The sequence below is a fragment of the Dipodomys merriami genome, unplaced genomic scaffold, assembly GCF_024711535.1.
Source record: "Dipodomys merriami isolate MVZ:Mamm:240054 unplaced genomic scaffold, mDipMer1.0.p SCAF_2, whole genome shotgun sequence".
NCBI classification, from domain to species: Eukaryota; Metazoa; Chordata; class Mammalia; order Rodentia; family Heteromyidae; genus Dipodomys; species Dipodomys merriami.
In genome coordinates, this window is record NW_027203381.1 from 114,565,038 (window position 1) to 114,588,543 (window position 23,506).

Below are 23,506 nucleotides of genomic sequence, written 5' to 3' on the forward strand. Positions count from 1 at the left end.
GGAATGCTCACTTGCCTTCTGACTTGTAAGTCACATAAAACAAAGGAACAAAACTTGCTAAGCATCTCTAACTCATATAAAATAAATATAAAGCCAAATAAAAGGTGAAAAGCAGGGGCTGGGAAGGTAGCTCAGTGGTAGAGCGCTTGCCTTGCATGCATGAGGCCCTGGGTTCGATTCCTCAGCACCACATAAGTAGAAAAAAAAAAGCCAGAAGTGGCACTGTGGCTCAAGTGGTAGAGTGCTAGCCTTGAGCTGAAGAGCTGAGGGACAGCGCCCAGGGCCAGAGTTCAGGCCCCACGACCGGACCCCACGTCCCCCCAAAAAAACCAAAAACAAAAAACAAAAAAAACAAATTAAATTATTCAAAATGCAGATGATTCGATGAATTTCCCCCTATCTTCCATTTCTAAGACTTAAAGGGTCCATTGAATACTGAATCCATTGGATCCAAACATTATTTTATAGTTTAAAAGACTGACACCAAATGTAGGTTGTATAAATTTACAGAGAGGAGAAAGAAAAGGGTCACATACAAAGGATTAAGAAACCATAATGAAAGCTGGGCGCTGGTGGCTCACGCCTATAATCCTAGCTACTCAGGAGGCTGAGATCTGAGGATCGAGGTTCAAAGCCAGCCCAGGCAGGAAAGACCGTGAGACTCCTATCTCCAATAAACCACCAGAAAACCGGAAGTGGTGCTGTAAGCTCAAGTGGTAGAGTGCTCACCTTGAGCTGAAGAGCTGAAGGACAGTGCCCAGGCCCAGAGTTCAAGACCCATGACCGACAAAAAAAAAAAAAAAAAGAAACCATTAATGACTTTGACTTCTGAACAGTTAACACTGAAAGCAGGTAAGAATGGAGCAGTAACTTCAAAATGCTGAAAGAAAATTACATCCATTGTAATTAAATTACTAGCCAAAATATCAATCAAGCACGAGGAAACATATTCAGACAAGGAAAGGCTTAAAAAAAACACACAACAAAACTGTAGCTCTTCTTGTAAAAATGCTAGAGTGAGAGTTAAGAGTTCCACTGGAGAATACATCACTAAACAACAATACAGGATACAGAAAGATCTAACACAGGAGTTCTAAAGAGAACCCAACTGTGCCCCAGGAGGAGAGGATAGTCAGGCTGATGTGAAGTAGTACAGCTCTAGTAGTTTTTCAACCTGAGGACAGAATGCCCTGGCGCCTTCTATCCGCACTTGGATTGGCTGCCTTGAGCACAGCTGTTGTAGTTCTCACTCCCCTGGGAGCCCAGAGGCCTGCATCAGCAGAGGCCTTGCTCTTCCCTCGCAGCAGGTTCACTTTGACCAACCCTTTTAACCATGGCTGGGCAGGTTTGGCCGTAGGGAGCTAAAGAGCAGAAATTCAGAGTAAGTACTCCTCTTTCCCCCGGGTTCTGCTTGCCATTAAGTTGTCGGATGTCCTGGCTAAGGACTCCTCGACACACCATCACACAAAGAAACCTTTCTGTTCCACTTACCTTTTTCTGGAAGCCTTCATCTCCTAGTGACATATTATTTTTTGTCCTTTCATTTATACAGTCATGTTTGATTTTAAGATAATGTGACAAAAATATAACCCAAAATCTAGAAAGCAATTGCATTTGGACCTCATCTATGCTCAGAGGGATATGGTTTTGTTATCACGGTTTATTTAATGAGCAATCCACTATTGGATTAAGAAGGCAGCTTGGTGGGAGAGCACCTGCCTAGCATATGCAAAATAAATAAAAAAAGAAATTAAGAAGATATTGTAGGCACTGTGGCTCAAAGTGGTAGAGGATGGGCCTTAAGCAAAAAAAACAAAAACAAAAACAAAAAAAAGCTCAGGGACAGCATCCAGGCAGAGTTCAAGCCCATGACTGACCAAAAAAAAAAAAAAAGAATTTTTTGGAATTGGCCCTGTGGCTCAAGTGGTAGAGCACTATCCTTGAGGGAAAGAGCTCAAGGATAGCACCCAAGCCCCAAGTTCAAGCCTCACAATGGAGGGGAAAAAAATAGGAGATATTGTAACTTTTGGGATCATCTAGTAGGAGCTACAATGCAGAAGTATTTTTGCTTTTGTCTTTTTATCTCCCTTTTGAAATAGTGTCTCACTATGATAGTCCAGGTTGTACTCAAACTCATGATCCTCTTGCCTCAGCTCTCCAAGTTCTAGAATCACAGTGTGCATCACAAAAGTATATTTATGTATTATACATATATTTTATAATAAATGAATTTTTAAAAAGAACATGCATTTCTGTCATGGTTGGGTATTCAAGATGATGGAATGTAAACAAATTACGAAGTTCCCATTTCCTCTTCCTATATGTATGTTAAGAAACCTCTTTCTTCACTCCTGCCAAGCCAAAATAAGGCAACATAACCTTAAGGTCAGCACCACTCAGTGGTAAGGAGGTCAATACATTTCCCATTATTTAACACAGCACTCTAATTTTTCTCTGATACAGTCTCTCTATATAAAAGGACCAATAGATTTTAAGAAATGCATCTAATTCACAAAACCAGGGCAGCTAACTGCTTTCAGTTTCAGCTTTCCTGAAATCAAGGCATATTTAAGATGCAATAATCTGTTTGTTTTTTAATCTCCCTGAAACATCCTTTGATGCCAGAAGGAATTTTCATACTAGGCTTTTTAGGATAAAACTTGGAAACAAACCAGGATGTATATGAATAAGAGACCAGGGAAATTAAAAAAAAAAACACAAATATTAGGGTACAACAAAACCATGCAGGTACTGACATGAAAATGTGTTCTTATGTCAATTGCCAAACAGGTAATTTTATTTTTTATATATCGCTTCATTATTTCACTGTTTTAGTTGATATCCTCTTTATACCTCAGTGTTATGGTTATCATTCACAAAGGCCAATACAGATAAAATACGAAAATTTTTACTTAGGTGCCTGTGGTTCAATCTGTAATCCTAGTGACTCAGGAGGCTGAGATCAAAGGATTAGCTCCGTTTGGCAGGAAAGTCCATGAGACTCTTATCTCCAATAAACTAGCAAAAACCCGAAGCGGGGCGAGTGTGGGTGACTATATCCTAGCTACTAAGGAGACTGAGATCTGAAGTACTAAGGTTCCAAACCAGGAAAAGTCCGTGAGACTCTTATCTCCAATAAACTACTTAGAAAAAGCCAGAAGTGGTGCTGTGGCTCAAGTGGTGGAGCGCTAGCCTTGTGCTTTTAAAGACGGTCAAGGGCAGAGCCTAGGTCCTGAGTTCAAGCGTCAGGACTGGAGATTGCAGAGTTCTGCCAGCCCTAAACTCGCTAGGTTAAAACGTTTAATGTTGGTTTTACACGTGGGAAGCTTACAGAAGCTGGAAAGACAGAGACCGAAGACTATACTAAGAGCTTCCTGAATTGCAAAGAAAAGGGATGCACAGCACAAGTACTTGGAGACAAGAGGTGAACCGCTCCCAGAGATCCCAGGCTCTGAAAATCCCGATCAAGAGGATTACACGTGCATTACTTGGGAAGCGAGCACTACCACGCCCCTTCCTTCCACCGCCGAGGCAGGACGGCTGGAGCTCCAGCTCCGCCAGGGCGCCGCTTTGGCGTGAAGAGGTCCCTCCCTGATTTACCTTTCAGGCTTAAGTCGCTCCTAATGGTCCACTCGCAAGTCAACCTACTGACGGCGGGGCTGGCTCTGATCACGCAGCGCGCTATGCATACAAGGACAGGTCAGATTGTAACCTCCCTGTACACCATTTGCGGATTAAAAACAAAGTGAATAGCCTAACCGCAGCTACCACCGCCACAGTGACGAAGCTCAGCTACCTATCTAGCCGGACACCCGACACCTGGGATCCATTTCCCTAAAGTCCTGGGTCCCTCTCCCATTTCTCCTGCCCATCTCAGCGAGGGGCAGGCAGAAGGTCGCCCACAGCGAAGACGGATTCCTTGCCACGGTTCAGAGCAAACCCAAGAAGTGGAGAGCTGGAGGCGCCCGACACCCGTGCGGGCCTCGGGGCGGGGGTGGGGCGGCCGCAGCGGCAGCCAGATCCCGCGGGTCGGTCACCCCGCCGGCCCTCACCCCGCGCGGGCCGGAAAGCGACCCGACGGGCCGGCGTCCGCGGCGGAGCGGCCGCCCCGGCTGAGGGGGTGGCGGACGCGTGAGGGCCACGGCGGGTCCTCGGGCAGCAGCGGGGGCCGGAGGAAGCCCAGCCCCGCAGGTCAGGCGGCACCGGGCACACCGGGCCAGGCGCTACCGCAGCACTTCCCCAGCGGGCAAGTATCCCGAAAAAGAACCTGGAACTCTAGGCAACTAAGATGGCGACTCACTTAGAGAGAAAGGACTGTTTTACCTCAGAGACCTCAGGAGAGCGCGCAGAGAGGTAAAATCGGCGCCGCAGCCAGGCCGGCGTCGACCCGCTCCACTTCAGCCGCGGAGCTCCGAGCAGCCGGCTAGAGCCCGGCGAGGATGCCGCTGGGACGGGGCAACACGACGTGCTCACCACAGGAACCAATCGGCACCCAGCAAGTGGCTCGAGGGGGCGGGGCTTGGCTCCAAAGGGGCGGAGCTGGACGCCAGGGGGCGGAGAAAGGGAGTTAGCGGGGCACTGCGCGTGTAAACCGTAACAGCCAATCGGAAGCAGCCAGTGGCCGGCCTGGGACCTGGGGGAGCTGCGGGGTGGGGTGAGGTTGAGGACTCAGCCAGCCTTCTGGAGCAGTGGTCCAGACTTAGTCCAGACCTAATGGTTTGTGGCAGTGTAGACCAGGTTAGTGCTGGATCGTAAAAGAGGTGTCAGAAAACAACAAATTCTGACAGACTAACTCAAAGCCCTTTGCTGGCTTGAAATTCGGCTAAATAAGTCTCTTTCTATAAAAGGAATTTGCTCTCCTAACATGCAGAATTTACACCATAGTTTTCATTTCATTAATCAAAAATATTTTTAAAGCCATTTATTTGGTCAGACAAAAAATAGTTATTACTACTATAGGTGCTTATACAACATTAAATTAACTTTATTAACCTCAACTTTATTAATATAGACATTTATGCATGTCGTAGAACTGAGTAGTTTGCTTATTTTCTCATTCATTGAAATATTCAATAAGAAACAAGTCTCATTACCCAATATTGAAAATTGTTTCACTGGTGTTTGTAGCAACATAATTAGGCCTCTTATATCTAACTCGTTTTAAACAAAAATCATAATCATAGGTTTCTAACATGTTTTAAATCTGTAATTATTTTTAAAACTGTATTTCCTGTCACAATTTTACAGAAATACATCACCATCACTTTTTAAAATCACATGTTAATATCCCCATTGTCTTAAATAGAAAGGCTACAAATATCCTCTTGAAGATGTAGGTTTAAACTATGACACACTTTTCAAAATAATGGGTCTTGGGCTGGGAAGATGACTCAGTGGTAGGGTGCTTTCATGGCATGCCTGAGGCCCTGGGTTCGATTCCTCAGCACCACATAAGCAAAAAGAAAAAAGCCGGAAGTGGTGCTGTGGCTCAAGTGGTAGAGTGCTAGCCTTGAGCTGAAGAGCTGAGGGACAGCATCCAGGCCCAGAGTTCAGGCCCCACAACAGGACCAAAAACAAAAAAAACAAACAAAAACAAAAAAAACCAACAAAATAATGAGTCTAAAAAATCAGAATGTTTGGAATATTACCCTTCTGAGTAGCATTTATCTCCTAGCACTCTGGAAACAAAATCAGCTTCTCCTTTTAAAGTGCCCCATTCTTTGGCAAAAGCAACAATGTAGCCTCCCCCCATGGGGGGCCTCTCCCCAAAATATCCAGTTTCTGAAAGTGAACAAGACCCAACATGAAGCTCATGAATTATTAATTTCTGGTCAGTTGTCAAAGATGTAAACACACAAAAATCAGACAGCTTTCCCTAAGACTGCAAATCAGGACCCTAAGACAAGAAGTTTTTCGCATTGCTAACAAAACCTTTGGGAGAGGTCTGTTTTCAGACACAGGGAAACCTAAGATAAATGTATAGAAATGGCATTTCAATCTATAATCAGAGAAATTAAAAGTGAACTTTTACATTTGCATTGAGTTTAAAGAATTTTGCCTCCTCTGGAAAGTGAGGAAAAATATATAAACCCTTTAAAGTGAATTCTCTAAATGACTACGTTGTATGAATGATTCTGTAGCCAATAAATCATGGAGTTAGGAAAAAGTACAACTTGGATGTTCAGTGTTTTCTTCATTCAGTACCTACAGAGACCACCTTTACAATAAGGAATAGTCAATCCTGTTAGAGAAATTTCCTGATTTCAGTATTCCTCCATGTAGTGTGTGGCCCAAAAGTTTTGAGCTTTAGTAAGATCAGGAATTTACAAGCATCAAACTTGTACAAAGCATGTGTCATCTGGAGGTGCAATTGGCTAAATTTTACTATAACTTCAGTGTTTTGATGATACATACTTTGTATTTAAGTACTTGTTTGAAAATGGCAAGCAATGGCTGCTTTTATTAAAGCTTAAAACTATACTAAGCCTTATATAATACTCTGTATGATTCCTATGTGTGAGTCATAGTTCTTGACCATTCCACCCAGAGACTTAACATTTAAACCCTGGAATGGATTATTTCTTAAGTGGTTTCTCTTCTTTTCTCGATATATCCTCAGAGAAAAGCTGTCGAAGACTTCTCTGACTCCATTTCTTATAGTTTCCCCACACATCATCAGGGATACAATTATTTCATGAAAAGTAAAAAGACACAATATTCTCAAATTCTTGGGGCACAGCAATAACTTTCAGGCTCAATGGGGGAAGTCAGCACAACTGAAGGCAGTCTCGTGGCCATGAGCATCAAAATAGTCAGATTTTAATAAATTTCCAGAGATTCCACCAGTTTAAAACCCTTGCCTGGCTTCCAGTTGGTTTTTCTTCTCCTGGATTCTTGTCATTGGAGATTTTATCAGTGACTTCTTTTGTTTCTATAAAGGTCTCATACATCTTCTGGGCTCTGATAATTTCTTTCTGTGCATCAAAATGGACTTTTTGCCTGGTAAGGATGGGAACTATTAAATTAAAATCATTGATTCGCTTGTTGAGCTTTCTGATGTTTTCTTGGAACTGCTCACAGACCTGCTTCCACTGCTGCTGTTCCATTGCTGTCATTGGATTCCCAAGCTTTTTCCTTGATACTAAAATTGCTTCTCTGAGTTTCTCAATGGTATCTGTTATTTCTTTTTGCATTAAGATCCACTCTGGTTGGTACCCATTATCTATCAATATTCTGTTCAAGTTGTGAGTCATGGGATCAATATATGAACAGCCAGAAAACTTTTTTAGAGGTTTTCCTTTTCCACTGAGATTGTCAAAATCTCCTTTTGCGATTGATTCTTGAATGAGGTCCTCCACTAAACGCTCGATGGCTTGAGTGATCTTCTGTTCTCTACTGTGTCTTACATCTTGAACAGTTAAGCTATTAGTGAAATGCTGCCTTTGCAGTTTCTGCTTTCGATACTCCATCACTTGCTCAGCAGCACGGTCTGCCCTAAATTGCCTATACTGCTTCTCTCGTTGACTTGGGGTCCCAAAGCCAATACCTTCAAAACTTAAATAATGTCGGTGTTGGGGTGTATTGTATTTGAAATTTTCTTCCTCTTCTTCTGCTTCAACAACTTTGTTCCGTCTGGCATTTGCTTCTTCAATCACATGGGAAAGCACATTCCTATAAGCTTCTTCAATCTTTATAAATGCTGCAGAATCAGCATTAGTAGAGCCGCTGTCTGGATGATATTGCTTGGCAAGCTGATGAAAAGATTCCCTGACGTCGTCTGCAGAGCAGCCTTCATTTAGATTCAGCAGCTTGTAATATTCCCTGATTTCCTTTTTGGATTTATGGGTAGACATCATCCTGTTTCTAACGACACTAAGGTATGGTAGCATTTTCACTAGAGTAGGAATCAATGAAGCACTCGTCAAATGGGATCTTAAGACCTGAGCCATCATCACATGCATTGAGTTCTTTAGCATTTCCAGAGTTCTTCCTAACGATCTATGAAACAACAAATGATATAGGTTAGCAAGGTTGTACTATTAGCAGAGTTGTATTTTCAGCTATGTCTTATAGGGGTTGGGAATGTGGCTTAGTGGTAGAGTACTTGCCTAGCATGCATGAAGCCCTCAGCACCACATAAACAGAAAAAGCTGGAAGTAGCACTATGGCTCAAGTGGTAGAGCACTAGCCTTGAGCAAAAGAAGCTAAAGGACAGTGCCCAGGCCCTGAGTTCAAGCCCCAGGACTGGCAAAAAAAAAAAGGGGGGGGATGTAGGGCCTGGCAGTGGTGGGTGGCTCATGCCTGTAATCCTGAGGAGGCTCCTCAGGAGGCTGAGACCTGAGGATTGCTTTCAAAGCCAGCCTGGACAGGGAAGTCCATGAAATTCTTTTTTATTTTGTGGTCGGTCGTGGGGCTTGAACTCTGGGCTTGGGCGCTGTCTCTCAGCTCTTCAGATCAAGGGCTAGCGCATTACTGCTTGAGCCACAGCACCACTTCCGGTTTTCTAGTGGTTTGTATTGGAGATGAGTCTCCTGGACTTTCTTACCCGGGCTGGCTTTGAACCATGATCCTCAGATCTCCGCCTGAGCTAGGATTACAGGCGTGAGCCACGGGCGCCCGGCCCATGAAATTCTTATTTCCAATTACTGTGGCTCAAGTGGTAGAGAAATAGCAAAAAAAAAAAAAAAAAAAAAAAGCTCCGGTATAGTGCCCAGGCTCTGAGTTCAAGCCAAGGACTAGCACAAAAAACAAACAAACAAAAAAGAAAAAAGTAGGGTATGAAGTTTCAAATACAATATGGGACAGTTTGTTGTTCTGCTGCTATCAATTTTTCTAGCTATATTTTACTGTAGCTGGAGAATGAATGTTGATGATGGTCAGCATCAATACATTGTGACTTAATCTGGATTCTACTTACTGACCACAGAATTTTAGAGCTTCAAAGTTCTTAGAAATTACCAAATCAAATCATATCATTATATGAGAAAACATAGGTCTAATTAGGATTAATCAACTTAGTCAAGCCTCATAATAAGGTATAAGCAAAATATTTTAGGATATAATACAGAGGTTTGCTTAATTTTATCCTCAGCAGGCTATACATTTAATCAGCACCAATTTTAAGTGTACCTTGTCATATTTTCGAGAATTTTCTCACAAAAAGACTTACTATACATGAAACAGAGAACATTAGAAAGAATGTTTGTACTTGGTACTAGATTGAAATAGTATCCAAAGCAGTTTAGGAAGGAGCTAGGTGCTGGGTGCAAGGAAAACCAAAACGAAAGGTTAACAAACTCCCCACCCCAACCCCAAATGTTCACTGGTATATTAAAGATGCTTGGTGCAATAGTGGAGAAAGACTTGTACATGGACAATGACGATGAAATACGGGAAATGGCTTAACTGTACTGAGGTTACATGTAAACACGAAAACAGAGCTCCTGGGAGCCCTTATTTGATGAGCAATTGGAGTCGTGGATTTTAGAGACGGCTGGATGGAGATCGTTATGTCTACAGGTGTGATTAGAAGAAGTGTCACTCCAGCTCTGGGACACGTCCCACCTGGACTTCTCACTCACCTTCACCTTCAGGGCCCAGGGGCTCAGGGACGCCCACCCCCAGGCGCATGCGCGCCACCACGGTCCTGTCGCTCCGCGCAGCTGCAGCCCAGTTCCCTGCTTGTCTAACCCTAAGCCGCTCTACACCGAGGAGTGTCTAGGGGAGACCGAGAATAGAATCCACACTTGACTGTGACAGATGACTTGGCTTACCATTACAAGTGGTCATCTCTCTTACATAACTTCACCCAAGAAGACACAGTCGGACAGCTCAAGAGGCTCGGGTCCGGCCCGGGTCCGGCCCGGGAGCCATCAGCTCCGCCCCCAGCCCCCTCCCTGAGCGGAGGTGGTTCGGTAGATTGGGATTGTGGGAGTTGTAGTTCCCGGAAGGCGCTGTGGCAGCCGGCCTCCAGGGTATCTAGCGTAGCTGCTGGAACGCGTGAGGCTTGGCACTCAGTGTCCTGGCCTAGGGCGACGTGTGCAGGGTTTGCAGGATGGGCCGGGAGCCGGTGTCTTTGTGATTCGGAGGGTCGCTTGTTCAGGAGTAGGGAAGATTAAGCCGTTTGTCCCAACTGGACTTAAATAGTCCCATCCGGGTCTGCAAGTGGAAACACCTGCGCTGAGACCTGAGCGATCTTCGCCTAAGTCGCCATGCTGCTTAAGAAACTAACCCAGCAGCTGCTATGGCCAATGAAAAAGCTCCTTAACGGCCAATGAAAAAGCTTCCTCATTCCAAGCATATAAATACCCCTGTGTGAAAAATAAAAATTTGCAGCTTGATCAGAAAAAAAAAAAAAGAAAGAAAGAAACTAACCCAGACATACCGAGCCGGTCTTTGGTAAAGCTAGTACTTCTTGAGCAGCCTGCATGGCCAGGCGATTGTAGGAGTTGGGGACGCACCAGAAAACAAAATAAAAAGGGGTCTGCTAGCTTCACTGATGAACTTAAACACCACAGTCTTCCACACTCCCAGGAACTGTTATCAAAAACCCATCCTTGGGCCCAGCAGTTTCCAAACCGGTGGGAAGGAACCCAGAAGCAGTGATCTAACAGGGAGGGGGTTCTCCTGGAACGAGGCCTGGCCACCACGCAGGCTTGGGTGAGAATACTCTGATACCAGGTACAATGGGTGCTTTAACATCACCAAGGTAGCTTGAGGGTTTGGCTCAAATTCACTTCAAGATAAGTGGTGTCCCCTTTGATACAACACTGGGCTTAATCATTGTTCCTCTGCATCGTTTTATCAGTTGGGATTGGCCTGTTGACGAACTTTGGATCATTGATGTCTGGACATCCCTTTAGAGGACAGATGTTACTACATGTTCCCTTTTAAGTTGGCCATCCCCTGAGATAAATGTTTTTATTTGAACTTCTTCGTGCCCAGAATTGTGTGGTGTGGGGTTTTTGGTATTTGTTTCAACCCCAGAATAAGTATTGTCAATATATCCTTGCTCAGAGGGAAGGGGTGATGTTGTCCAAAAAGAAATACCTCTTTACCTGACTTAAGTAACTAACCACTCTGCATGTCACCTTTATAATAATAATAATAATAATAATAATAATAAAGATCCTTGCTCAGTATCCAGAGAACACAAATTATTTGAGCAAACAGACAAGGTTGGAGAGAGTTGCTGTCTCTATATATCCTTGTTCAGTTCCCAGAGCACATGAATTATTTGGAGAGCCACTGTTCTTCAGCCTTTTTATTTTTATTTTTTTGGGTCCGGTCATGGGGCCTGAACTCTGGGCCTGGGCGCTGTCCCTCAGCTCTTTAGCTCAAGGCTAGCGCTCTACCACTTGAGCCACAGCGCTACTTCCGGATTTTTTCTTTTTGCTTTTGTGGTGCTAAGGAATCGAACCCAGGGCCTCATGCATGCAAGGCAAGCGCTCTACCACTGAGCCACCTTCCCAGTCCTGTTCCTTTCTTATTAAATGTTGCAGCTTATGAGAATGTAAAGGTTACAACAAAAATAGTGCTCATATGCTTTAAACCAAGCCCTTCATTAATGTTTGTCTCTGAAACTTTGGCTGTTCCATGCCTCATTTTTCTGGTCTATCCTGTCATAGAGCAATTTTTTTTCTTTTTTTGTGCTGTTACTGGGGCTTGAACTTAGGACCTAGGTGCTATCCCTTAGTTTTTACACTGGAGGCTGGTGCTCTACCACTTGAACTGCTGGAGGTACAGTTAGATTTTTTTTTTTTTTTTTTTTGCTAGTTACTTAGAAATAGAGTCATACTTGGTCTGGGAATGTGGCTTAGTAGTAAAATGCTTGCCTAGCATACATGAAGCTCTGGGTTTGATTCTTCAGTACCACATAAACAGAAAAAGCTTGAAGTGACACTGTGGCTCAAGTGTTAGTGCTAGCCTTGAGCAAAAGAAGCTCAGAGACAGTGCCCACCAGGGCTGTCCCCCCCTAAAAAAAAAAAAAAAACTTCAAAGAACCATAATTTTCTGCCCAGTCTGGCTTACAATCATGATCCTCAGATCTCAGCTTCCTAAACAGCTAGATTACAAGCATGAGCCACTGGTGCCTGTCATTTTTAAAGAAAAAGCAACTTGTGAATTTTGAGACCTGGGTTGACTATTTTCTTTCTTGTACTTTTTAAGTACCTCAAAGATATTTCTCTATGCTTATCTGTAAAATGAGGGCACCAACAAATAATAGAGGTGCATTTAGCATTTACTCTTTGCCATGCACCATGCTAAGTTCTTTATGTGTACCCTCTTAATCCTTATGATCATACGAGATACTATCATTTCCCCCATTTCATATAGGAAAATAATCATTGCATCAAGCTGATTTCTTCTTGTGAGAATTATACAATGTTTGTAAACCACTTGGCACAGAGACTGGTACATTAAGCAACAGAAAGGACCTATTAGGCTGGGAATGTGGTTTAGTGGTACAGTGCTTGCATGGCTGTGGCTCAAGTCTCAAGTGGTAGCCTTGAGCAAAAGAAGCTCAGGGACAGTGTCCAGGGCCTGAGTTCAAGCCCAAGGACCGGCAAAAAAAAAAAAAAAAAAAAAAAAAAAGATTTATCTTTCAAACTCTCGAGTTATAAAACAGTAAAAACCACTTTGTTCCTATGTTCTTTGTGTGTGTGTGCATGCGTGCGTGCGCAGGGCTGGGGCTTGAACTCAGAGGGCTCACATATTATCCCTTAGCTTTTTCACTCAAGGCTGGTGCTCTATTACTTCAAACACAGCTCTACTTCTAGCTTTTTGCTGGTTAATTGGAGATAAGTGTCTCATGGGTTTTCCATAAAAACATAAATAGTAAGCTAAAATCTGACTATCTTAGAGGCTACCAACAGAGGAATGTTTAATGATACTAAATGGGAGTTATTAAGAAATCTTATGGCTTGGGGGCTGGGAAGGTGGCTCAGTGGTAGAGCGCTTGCCTTGCATGCATGAGGCCCTGGGTTCGATTCCTCAGCACCACAGAGCAAAAAGAAAAAAAAGCAGAAGTGGCGCTGTGGCTCAAGTGGTAGAGCGCTAGCCTTGAGCTGAAGAGCTGAGGGACAGCGCCCAGGCCCAGAGTTCAGGCCCCATGACTGGACCTTCCCCCCCACACCAAAAAAAAAAAAAAAAAAGAAATATTATGGCAGCCAAATATGGTTCAGATAACTGGAAAAGTCTCAGCTCAAACCAATAAAGATACCATGAGGAAGATAGATTTATTTGACCCTGATTCAGGTTAGGCTACTTTTTTTTTTCTTTTTGTTGGTCATGGGGCTTGGGTGCTGTCCTTGCACTCTTCAGCTCAGGACGAGCGCTCTACCTCTTGAGCCACAGTGCCACTTCTGGTTTTCTAGTGGTTTATTGGAGATGAGTATCTCAGACTTCCCTGCCTAGGCTGGCTTTGAACCATGATCCTCAGATCTTAGCCTCCTAAGTAGCTAGGATTACAGGCGTGTGCCACTGGCACCTGGCTGGTTAGGCTACTGTTATACATTGATCCTCCCTCCCCCCCATTCCTGGGGCTTGAACTCAGGGCCTGAGCACTGTCCTTGAGCTTCTTCTAGCACTTTACCACTTGAGCCACAATGCCACTCAGAACTTTTCTGTTTATGTGATGCTAAGGAATCGAACTCAGAGCTTTGTGCATGCTAGGCAAGCACTCTACTGCTAAGCCACATTCCCAGCCCTACTTTTTTTTTTTCTTTTTGTCGGTCGTGGGGCTTGAACTCTGGGCCTGAATGTTGTTCCTCAGCTCTTCAGCTAAAGGCTAGTGCTCTACCATTTGAGCTACAGTGCTACTTCTGGTTTTCTGGTGGTTTATTGGAGATAAGAGTTTCATGGACTTTCCTGCCCGGGCTGGCTTTGAACCACGATCCTCAGATCTTACTCAGCCTCCTGAGTAGCTAGGATTACAGGCCTGAGCCTCCAGTGCCCAGCTCCAGCCTTACCTTTATACATTGAGAGTATACAAAAATATGAATAAAACCCAGGTGATATCGTCAGCACCCCATCATGATTTCTTGCCCCACTGTAAGACAAACGTATTCCATGTTTTTCATCGAAGATAAGAGAATTTATAAAGATGAGGGTGATGTTGGTCAGAAAAAGTCTGAAAGACCAAGATCTCATGTTAGGCTGTGAGTCAACTGAATTCTGAATGACTGATTATAAACAGGAAAGGTCCTAAAGAGAATTAGAAAGACTATGAGAAATGTCTTAGCTATGCTACAGTCTTGTTTTTAATGGTAAGGATGAAGTCATTTTTATTAGCAGCTTTTCATCTTTTGCTAATAAATCCATGATAAAAAGGCAACAAGCATACAGCCACAGTTCCTTCACAACTGGCTTCAACCCTCAACCGGCGGGGAGGGGGGTGGCCTTCATTCCTCTTGGACCCAGCAGATCTTGCCATTTTTTCCAAGTTGTACAGTTCCGCTGGCCACCAGCTGGAGGGCTGCAGGAAATATTTTGTGTTCTGCTAATTTTACTCTTTCAGACAAAGTTTCAATAGTGTCACCCCTCTTCACTGGAACAGCTTCTTGTAAAATGATCTGTCCAGCATCTACATCTTCCTGGAAAAGGAGGTCAAAGTTTCAAGCTTTACTTTCCAGCCAGTGTAGTTTACATCTAAGCATTAATAGTGATATTTTGGCAAGAAAAGACATACTTACAGCTACAAAGTGTACTGTGCACCCAGTAATTGTGACTCCAGCTTCCAGAACTTGTTCATGAGCATTTGCACCCTTAAATGAAGGGAGCAAAGATGGGTGGATGTTCAGCATTTTTCCTAGAAATTAAAACAAAAAACAAAAAACCCATACTGCTGAGAATTCTAAAATCTTGTTTTTCTTTTTCTTTTTTTGGGGTCGATCGTGGGGCTTGAACTTTGGCCTGGGCGCTGTCCCTGAGCTCTTCAGCTCAAGGCCTGCGCTCTACCACTGTGAGGAACAGACCACTTCCAGTTTTCTGGTGGTTAATTGGAGATAAGAGTCTCACGGACTTTCCTGCCTGGGCTGGCTTTGAACTGCGAATCTCAAATCTCAGCCTTCTGAGTAGCTAGGATTACAGGTATGAGCCACCAGTGCCTGACCGTTTTGTTTTTTGTTTTTTCCTGTTAAAAAGTTATTTTCCTATTCGAAATCAAAGTCAATAGGAGTTGGATTTCTAGGAAAGGCATTTTTCCCAAACACAAAATGCAGTACTTGTCCAAGTAGGGGTAAATAGCTGCTTTGATAAGCCAATCGAATGCTAGGGAAGCTAGATATCCAGAGTGGTGAGACTGAGGAGGGGAGGAGTGGTGGGAGATTGTCTGCTGTACGGGAGAGCTCAGGAAGAGTTAAGCTTGTTGCTGACACATACTGTTAAGAGGCAGGAGGGGCTGAGACATTGGCTCAGTGGTAGAGCGCTTGTCTAGCATGCCTGAGGCCCTGGGTTCGATTCCTTGGTACCACATAAACAAAAATAAATAAAAATTAATTAAGAAAAAGAAGAGGTGAGAGGTTCTTGCGTACTGCCTATGAACTTGACTTCTAACTACAAATTCTGTAGTAGTTAGTTCTGTGTGCCCATGGCCAAAGGAATCACCTCTTATACTACTACAAGTACTCTAATTACCTTTGCCTAAACAAACATAAACTCCTTGGACTGAAAATGCACTTATTGCCCACTGTTTATGAAAATGGAAGAGGATCAGGTCAAAGCTTTTAAGGAAAAAGGGAAGACTACAAGACAGGATGTTTTCTAGCATCTTCTGGCAATGGGCTAATGCATCCTAGAGAGGATGATTCTTCATTCTGGTACACAGAACCACTTTTTGCTTCTCAACAAATGAAAGGGGCTTGTAAATATCTGTTTGGAAGATGAAATACCATTTTTCAGTAATGTGAAACAAAACTAGGTTAAATTAGAAAGTGACTAATTACAGAAAGTCAAAGCTGACAGAGAATAGGTTAATAAATCATTATCATACCATTCTTTGGATTAGAGCAAAGGCAATTAAATATGACCTCGGTTAAAGCAAAACATCACAATAAATATTTCATTACTGAGACTATTTGCCAAGCTGACCATTCTAGAGTCTATTTTCTATTCATTTCCCTGTTTATGATATCAAAAAGCTTTGCTTACCATCCCATTTTCTGACAAACGGGCCAGAGAGAATTCTCATGAATCCTGCAAGACAGACTATGTCTGTGGAAAACTCTTCAAGGACTTGGTCAACTGCATTGTCAAAATCTACACGACTTTTGTATAATTTATGATTTATTACCTGTAATAGAAAAAAGACAAGCATAGCCTTTTTTCGAGAAACTCTCAAAAAAAGTTTAAAATACAACTTTCATATAAACCAGACTTCACCATCTTTTGATGGAAATGATAGAGAATGGCAGGAGCAGCTTTTGATGGAGATGATAGCGAATGGGCAGGATGGAGTGGGTAGGCCAAAGAGCATCCACCCAACATGTAAGCATGCAAAAACTTTTCTGCTAGACCTGTGGCAGCAGATTATGAGTTAAGTACATCCTGAGGAGGTTGGAGGTTGGTATTCCTGAGGGTTAAATCCTCAACCCAATACAAAGACAAACCAAATCAGCCTATTTTCCCAAGTGACTTACTTTGGTGGGAATACCAGCTCTCTCTGCCTTGCTCAACCCAGCCACTTGGGCTTTGTTGGAGATTACAACAACAATGTGTGCCGAGCTCTTTGGATCCAGAGTACTGTCTATGAGTGCTTGGAGGTTCGATCCTGAAAAGGCAGGAAGAAACCAAGTGAAATCATCCTTCTGGAAAAGTATGCTGGGTGATGGTGGCTCACACCTACAATTTTAGCTACTCAGGAGACTGGGATCTGGAGGATCTGGTTGAAGACCAGCCCAGGCAGTAAAGTCCCTTAGACTTTTAATAACCAGCAGATAGGCACGTTGGAGGCATGATGGCTCAAGTGGTAGAGCATTAGCCTAGCAAGGAGAGATCCCTTAGTCATCTAACAAGAGGAAAGGGAGATGAAAGAGAAAGGGAGAGAAAGAGAAAGATAGATGCAATTTTGAATGGCAGGGTGGGGTGGGGTGTGGTGGTGGTGGTGGGGGGTCAAGCTTTCTGAATTGTTTAGGAAAAACATTGGCAATATAGTTATTAGGCTTTTACCTTTCTGTTGGGATACTGGATTAGTAATTGCCATTCCTGGTTCTAGTGTCTGTGTGTCTGTGTGTCTGTGTATCTGTGTATCTGTGTATCTGTGTATCTGTCTGTCTGTCTGTCTGTCTGTCTGTCTATCTATCTATCTATCTATCTATCTATCTATCTATCTATCTATCTATCTATCTATCTATCTAAAATTGCTCCTGCAAAATAACATGATCTAGCATTCCAGTAGAAACAGTGTAACAAGAGTCTAAAAGTGAAGGATGATGATGAGGATAAGCTGCTTAATCACAGAAAAAAAAAATCTTCTGAAGAATAATAAACTATTCTGGATCATATAACGGTTTCTTTGCTGTACCATTAACTTGGATGTAAATACACCAAAACTGTACAGTTAGTCATATGTAAAACAACTGTACCTTTGGGACTGTACCCTAAAGAAATAATCATACATTTATTTAAAACATTGTACATACAACCAAATACAATAGTTTTTTTTTTTTTTGTCAGTTGTGGGGCTTGAACTCTGGGCTTGGGTGCTGTCCCTCAGCTCTTCAGCTCAAGGCGAGAGCTCTACTGCTTGAGCTACAGCGCCACTTCCATTTTTCTACTGGTTTATAGGAGATAACTCTCATGGACTTTACTGCCCAGGCTGGCTTTGAACTGCGGTCCTCAGCCTCCAGAGTAGCTAGGATTACGGGCGAGAGCCACGGGCAACAATAGTTTTTAAGGACTAATCTAAGATACAAGAGCTGGGATTTGCATTCTAGTTACTCTTTAGCCATCTTTCTCAAATTCCTTTTTTTTTCTTCTGTGCTTGGCACTGGACTTGAACTCAGGGGCAGGGCACTGTCCTTTAACTTTTATGCTCAGGACTGGTTGGTGTTCCACCACCTGAGCCATAACTCTATACTTCTGGCTTCTTGGTGGTTAACTGAAGGTAAGAGTTTCAGGGACTTTCTTGCCAGTGCTAGTTTTGATCCCAATCCTTACGTCTCAGCCTCTTGACTAGTTAGGATTACAGGTGTGAGCCATTGGTACCCAGCTCTATTTCTACTTTCTACCCCAAATAATGCTGATAGTATTACAACTGGTTGTGTTTTTTGTGTGTATGCAGGGTGAGGGTAGGATATGGGGGGAGGGCACAGCAGGATGCAGGAACCAAGGGCATGGCTCAATACATCCAATGGAGAAAGTCAAGCTCTCACCTGTTCCAGATATCAGGACAGCCACTCTTGCCTTCTTTGGTTGGGTGGGGAGATGATTTTTCCGAGAGCCATTCACCAACAATGACCCATTTATGTTCATGGTTTCAATAAGATTCTTGACTTTCACTTGAGGGGAACCTTCATTTCAAATACAACCATAAAGAAGTAAACAACTTAGTAAGAATAATGGGTAGAAAATACTTTATGTAAATTTTGAAGTACTGTATTTTATTCTGAAAAGAAGTAGGAAATTAAAAAACAAAAATGGGTTTATATCATTTACCATTACTCATTTATAAAACTTCCTGAGAACATATATAGTAAGTTACTTCCATTAAGAGCTGAAGACCAAATCATCATGTTGAAGCATACAGTGGATATAATACTGCCCGCTCTAATTCCAAATCTTTCTAGTTCCACTACTCAGCTTAGTGCTATGACTTCTTGTCTTCAGGGGGAAATCGTGTGATCAGCAAAGCCATTCAAACACTTGGTACAAGATGTTGAGAAGAGGGGGTTTCTTATTGCAATGTGAACTGAAGAATGTTACCTTTTCAGTATTTGGAGGATCTGTCTGAAAATGAAACTTACCCAATGGAGGAAAATGCAGACAGAACAAGGTTAACGAGTTCTAACATTTCTACTATTTTTTTTTTTTTTTGGTGTGTGTGTGTGTGTGTGTGTGCGCGCGCGATTTTTTTTTGGGGTGTATGTGTGTGTGTGTGTGTTAGTACTGAGGCTTGAACTCAGGGCTAGAGTGTTGTCCCTTAGCTTTTTTACTCTCTCTCTCTCTCTCTTTTTTTTGGTCGGTCCTGGGGCTTGAGGTGAGTGCTCTACCACTTGAGCCACAGCACCACTTCTGGTTTTCTGGTGGTTAATTAGAGATGAGGGTCTCATGGACTTTCCTGCCCAGGCTGGCTTTGAACTGTGATCCTCAGATCTCAGAGCCTCCTCAGTAGCAAGGATTACAGGAGTGAGCCACCGGTGCCCCGGCCTGAGGATCAAAGTTTGAAGCCAGCTTGGGAATACAAACCTGAGAGACTCTATCTCTAAGTAACCAATAAAAAGTTGAAAGTGGGCTGGGCGTTGATGGCTCACACTTGTAATCCTAGCTACTTGGGAAATTGAGATTGAGAACTATGGTTCGAAGGCAGCTCAGGCAGATGCCAATCTCTATAATTAACTACCAAAAGATGGAAATGGTGCTGTGGGGGGTCAAACTTGAGCACAAAAGCTTAAGGACAGTGCTCTGGCCCTGAGTTCAAGCCCTACAACTCACAGGTAAAAAAAAAAAAAAAAGTCCGAAGTGGAGATGTGGCTCAAGTGATAGCGTGTCAGCCTTGAGCAAAAATGTTAAACAAGTGCACAAAGCCCTGAGTTCAAGTCTCAGTGCTAGCAATAAGCTTATAGGCCTAAAATCAAGTAAGGCGAGATCACCTTCAGGACATGCGACCACATTGCCGATCACCCAGGCTTCTTCCTGACGCTGATGAATCGCAGTCAGAATTTGTTCTGTTTGGTTCTTTGACACCACAAGAGCAGCTCCAACTCCACAGTTAAAGGTTCTGGCCATCTCTTCTTCTGAGAGCTGTCCTTCATGCTGTAACCATGAGAAGATCCTAGGGATCCTCCAGCTACGGGCATCTGAAAACAAGGAAGATAAGCAAGAGTTATTTACCCTATTGCATCACACAAGAAATACAGGAATGTAAATATACAAAGGTAACAGAAATCATAATCAAATGCTTTTTCTTTTGTTGGTCATGGGGCTTGAACTCTGGGCCTGGGCGCTGTCTCTCACCTCTTCAGCTCAAGGCTACCACTCTACCATTTGAGCCACAGTGCCACTGCTGATTTTCTGAATGGTTTATTGGAGATAAGAGTCTCCTGGCCTTTCCAGCCCAGACTGGCTTTGAACTTTGATCCCTCAGATCTCTGTCTCCTGAGTAGCTAGGATTATGGGTGTGAGCCATAGGCACCCAGCTTATTTTTGTTTTCTTTACTTGTCTTGCTGTTCATTTATCTGTCTTTGGGAGGGTAATGGAGAGGGTAATGGAGAAATGCAGAAATGGAGGGACAAAGGGTGAACAAATGCAGCAGTGGTACTCATTAGACACTGTTGAAAATGAGCTATATCACTTGTGGGTGAGGATAGGAGGAAAAATCTGGGAGAGAGCAAGGGAAGAGGTGACATTGTTCAAAAAGAAATGTATTGGGGGGGAGCAGGGAGGATTGGGTGGGGGGGCAGGGGGGAGGGAGGGGAGGGTGGAAGTGATGGGAAGGGGAAACAAAGGAGGAGTCTACAATGTTTGATAAGAAATGTACTCATTATCTTGCCCGTGTAATTGTAACCCCTCTGTACAGTATTTTCACAATAAAAAAGAACAAAAAACAAACAAAAAAAGAAATGTATTCATTACTTGATTTAGGTAACTATAACTCCTCTGTACATCACCTTTACAATAACAAAAAGAAATCTATCTATACCTTACACAATAAAAACCTTCTTTTTTTCTGACAGATTTGGACACTTGAAGGTCCCCTTCCCCGCCTACTAGAGTTAACACCTCAAAGCCATGTGGCTTGCTAGGCAGGTGTTCTACCACTTTTTGACCTCACTGAAATACACTGGTCTATCTAGTCCCCATCCTGGATCTGTGCTGTACTTTACACTGCTGACAAACACCATGTTTAATTCCTTCCTTCCTTAGCATTATTTTTTCTGCTGCAAGGGATTGAAACAAGGCCTCAGGACGTGCTCTGCCATGGAATTATGTCCCCCAGATTGCCGTGGGAGGGATGACACCTTTATGGGGCTCAGCCTACTTGACTGTTCCAGTAATTTTCCCTCTGAGGAACTCCCTTTGGTCCCCTTTACTATGTACAGACGAGCACCCAATTTCTTTTCAGCTGATTTTAACTTCTGTCCACAGGCATGGAGGAATAAACACACTGAGGATCTTACAAAAATGCACCCCACTCTCTCCTCCTGTGCTAGTGACTGCTGCCTGCTCACTGGCTTGACCCCGGATGTCCTTTTGCTTCTGAGCGTAGATTAAATTATCATTCTGTCTCATTTTTTTTATTGCTGGGTTCAGGTCCTTTTTCTCTTGTGTAGATTACTTAGTTACCATTTCATTTCTAGGCACGGAGGGTTCTCCTTCTTTAGTTTGATGTTATTAATTCCTTTGGAGGATGGATCTGCTTATTCCACATTGTCTTTATTTCCAGTTGCATGTCAGGATTTTATGCCTTTTAAGTGTGGCAAATAGAATAAAAAGATGGATAAAGGGGCCAGCCTATGTTCCCTTCAAACCCCCTCAATATGAGAACTTTCCCTGTATAATCATGTATGCAATAACTACTACCCAGAGATTTTCTCCCACAGTACATATTTATCATTTCTTTGAAGAAAAGTTCTCTTTAGTGATCTTACCCAATTCTACCCCGAATTTCGGAGGCAGTACTCTGGGAATGTTTTCTAGCAGTCCTCCACCAGTAATATGAGCAAAGGCTTTGACATGTCCTGAACGGATGATGGGTAACAGTGAATGGCTGTAGATTCTAGTTGGAGTCAGGAGCAGATCCCCTGTAGGTTAGAGAAATAAGACCAAACTTACCCAACTAATATAAAATAATTCTGAAAGGGACAGAGACTGTGACCTGATATAGACATACCAGTTCTTTTTTTGGGTGGGGGTGGGGGGCAGGGGATGGAGGGGGAGTGGCCAGTCCTGGGGCTTGAATTCAGGGTCTGGGTGCTATCCCTAAGCTTCTCAAGTCTTCTGCTCTGCCCCTTGAGCTACAGCTCCACTTCAGCTTTTTGGTGGTTAGTTGGAGGTAAGAGTCTCACAGACTTTCCTGCCTAGGCTGGCTTCCAAGTGCAATCCTCAGATCTCAGCCTCCTGAGTAACCAGGATTACAGCTAGGAGCCACTGGCACCCGGTAGACATACCAGTTCTATAATAATGTCCAAGCAGGAAAACCATAGGAAAATACAATTCATCCCCTTCTAGCTTTACGCAATGAGAGACTAAACCTACTAAGTAACTGCTCAGCATATTAACCGCAAACAAGACAAGATGAGTTTACCTAGAGTCTGGTCACCACAACCATCAGGTGCTGGAGAGGAGTACTGGAGGGAAGATTTCTCCACAATTTTCCTCACAAGGCTAAAGCCATTGCTGTGAAGACCAGATGAGGCGATTCCAACAACAACATCGCCTTCAGTGATCCTGTCTAGGTGGGGGAGTTTCTGATCCCGCTCCATGGCACCAACAGCAAAACCAGCCAGATCATACTCGCCTGGAGGATACATGTCAGGCATTTCTGCTGTTTCTCCTCCTGGAAAATGAGATCAAAGACATCACATCATATCTGCATAGCAACTGTGACATGACGCTTAAGATCTTATGTTCTATTAGCTGTCCGACTGAATGATCAACCAAGCATGATTGCAAGGAAGACACAGATGAAGGCCCAGCTCTGTCAGTCCATATGCAGCTTCCCAACATGGCCACTGTTATGGGATCGTGCATCATTTCTGTAATAGTTTGGTTTCAGAAATGCTTTCATACTCACAAAACCTTTACCATCACTCCATCTCCCAGGTAATGGCCAACACTTAGAGAAGTAATTTAGGACTGCCAACTTCAAATGTCTTTGCCACTACGTACAGCAGTGTATACTTTACAATCAACATACATAGACAGAAAGTAGAGTCTGGCAGACTACACATTAAAAACTGTGCTCTGAAACACGGTGGAAGGGTAAATTTTGGCTTTTTATACCCAATTTGTTCACAGAAATAATATCACTGAAGAGGTACTTTTGTGCCTTGGTTCACAAACAAATTTAGAGAAAATAAATGTCATGTATAAGTTAAGCAATAGTTCTATAAAACCTAGGTAATGTGGCTAGAAAATATGACATTACTAACTGTAATGCCAGGAGCCCATTTGTCCAGTGAGGGCCTAAGAAAGAGGAAAAACCCCTAAACTGGGAAAAGGTAGACTAAGAGTGGGGAGGAACTTAAGCATACACAACAGGCTGGGTGAGCAGGTCTGAGGGACAAATATTTGCAGAGGGTCGTTGAATGGCATAGAATCTAAGATGAATTCAGGTAGGGCTTGAAC

General features: G+C 43.2%; 3 protein-coding genes across 6 annotated transcripts in view; all 3 read right to left on the bottom strand.

The window, feature by feature from the left end:
• Tmem50b (transmembrane protein 50B) overlaps positions 1 to 4,440 on the bottom strand; it is a 30,725-nt gene extending 26,285 nt beyond the window's left edge. Inside the window, exon 1 of the mRNA XM_070030597.1 lies at positions 4,324 to 4,440. The gene's annotated coding sequence lies outside the window, so the exon portion shown is untranslated. The remainder of the gene's footprint in view (positions 1 to 4,323) is intronic.
• Positions 4,441 to 6,788: 2,348 nt separating this feature from the next.
• On the bottom strand, positions 6,789 to 10,536 carry Dnajc28 (DnaJ heat shock protein family (Hsp40) member C28). Of its 4 annotated transcripts, none has more exons than XM_070030602.1 (2): positions 10,385 to 10,536; positions 6,789 to 7,998 (listed from the first exon to the last, which is right to left on the bottom strand). In XM_070030602.1, the coding sequence occupies exon 2, from the start codon at positions 7,974 to 7,976 to the stop codon at positions 6,813 to 6,815; it is 1,164 nt and encodes a 387-aa protein (XP_069886703.1). In that variant the 5' UTR covers positions 7,977 to 7,998; positions 10,385 to 10,536; the 3' UTR covers positions 6,789 to 6,812. The 4 variants fall into 4 exon arrangements, with proteins under 4 accessions (XP_069886703.1, XP_069886700.1, XP_069886702.1 ...); XM_070030599.1 differs by lacking the exon at positions 10,385 to 10,536 and adding an exon at positions 9,774 to 10,360; XM_070030601.1 differs by lacking the exon at positions 10,385 to 10,536 and adding an exon at positions 9,582 to 9,660.
• A 3,732-nt stretch (positions 10,537 to 14,268) lies between these two features.
• The window catches only part of Gart (phosphoribosylglycinamide formyltransferase, phosphoribosylglycinamide synthetase, phosphoribosylaminoimidazole synthetase), a 29,837-nt gene continuing 20,599 nt past the window's right edge, over positions 14,269 to 23,506 (bottom strand). Inside the window, exons 15-22 of the mRNA XM_070030603.1 lie at positions 22,464 to 22,715; positions 21,808 to 21,960; positions 19,809 to 20,015; positions 18,372 to 18,509; positions 16,638 to 16,768; positions 16,150 to 16,291; positions 14,694 to 14,809; positions 14,269 to 14,594 (exon numbers count right to left, since the gene is read on the bottom strand). Coding sequence (XP_069886704.1) covers positions 14,403 to 14,594; positions 14,694 to 14,809; positions 16,150 to 16,291; positions 16,638 to 16,768; positions 18,372 to 18,509; positions 19,809 to 20,015; positions 21,808 to 21,960; positions 22,464 to 22,715 — 1,331 coding nt within the window. The 3' untranslated portion in view covers positions 14,269 to 14,402. The remainder of the gene's footprint in view (positions 14,595 to 14,693; positions 14,810 to 16,149; positions 16,292 to 16,637; positions 16,769 to 18,371; positions 18,510 to 19,808; positions 20,016 to 21,807; positions 21,961 to 22,463; positions 22,716 to 23,506) is intronic.

Coding starts and splice junctions, on each gene's coding strand:
- Dnajc28 (XM_070030598.1), bottom strand. CDS start 8,625: ATGGGCCGGGCGCCCGTGGCTCACGCCTGTAATCCTAGCTCAGGCGGA. Junction 7,999..8,545: donor ATGGTTCAAAGCCAGCCCGG/GTAAGAAAGTCC, acceptor GTTGTTTCATAG/ATCGTTAGGAAGAACTCTGG.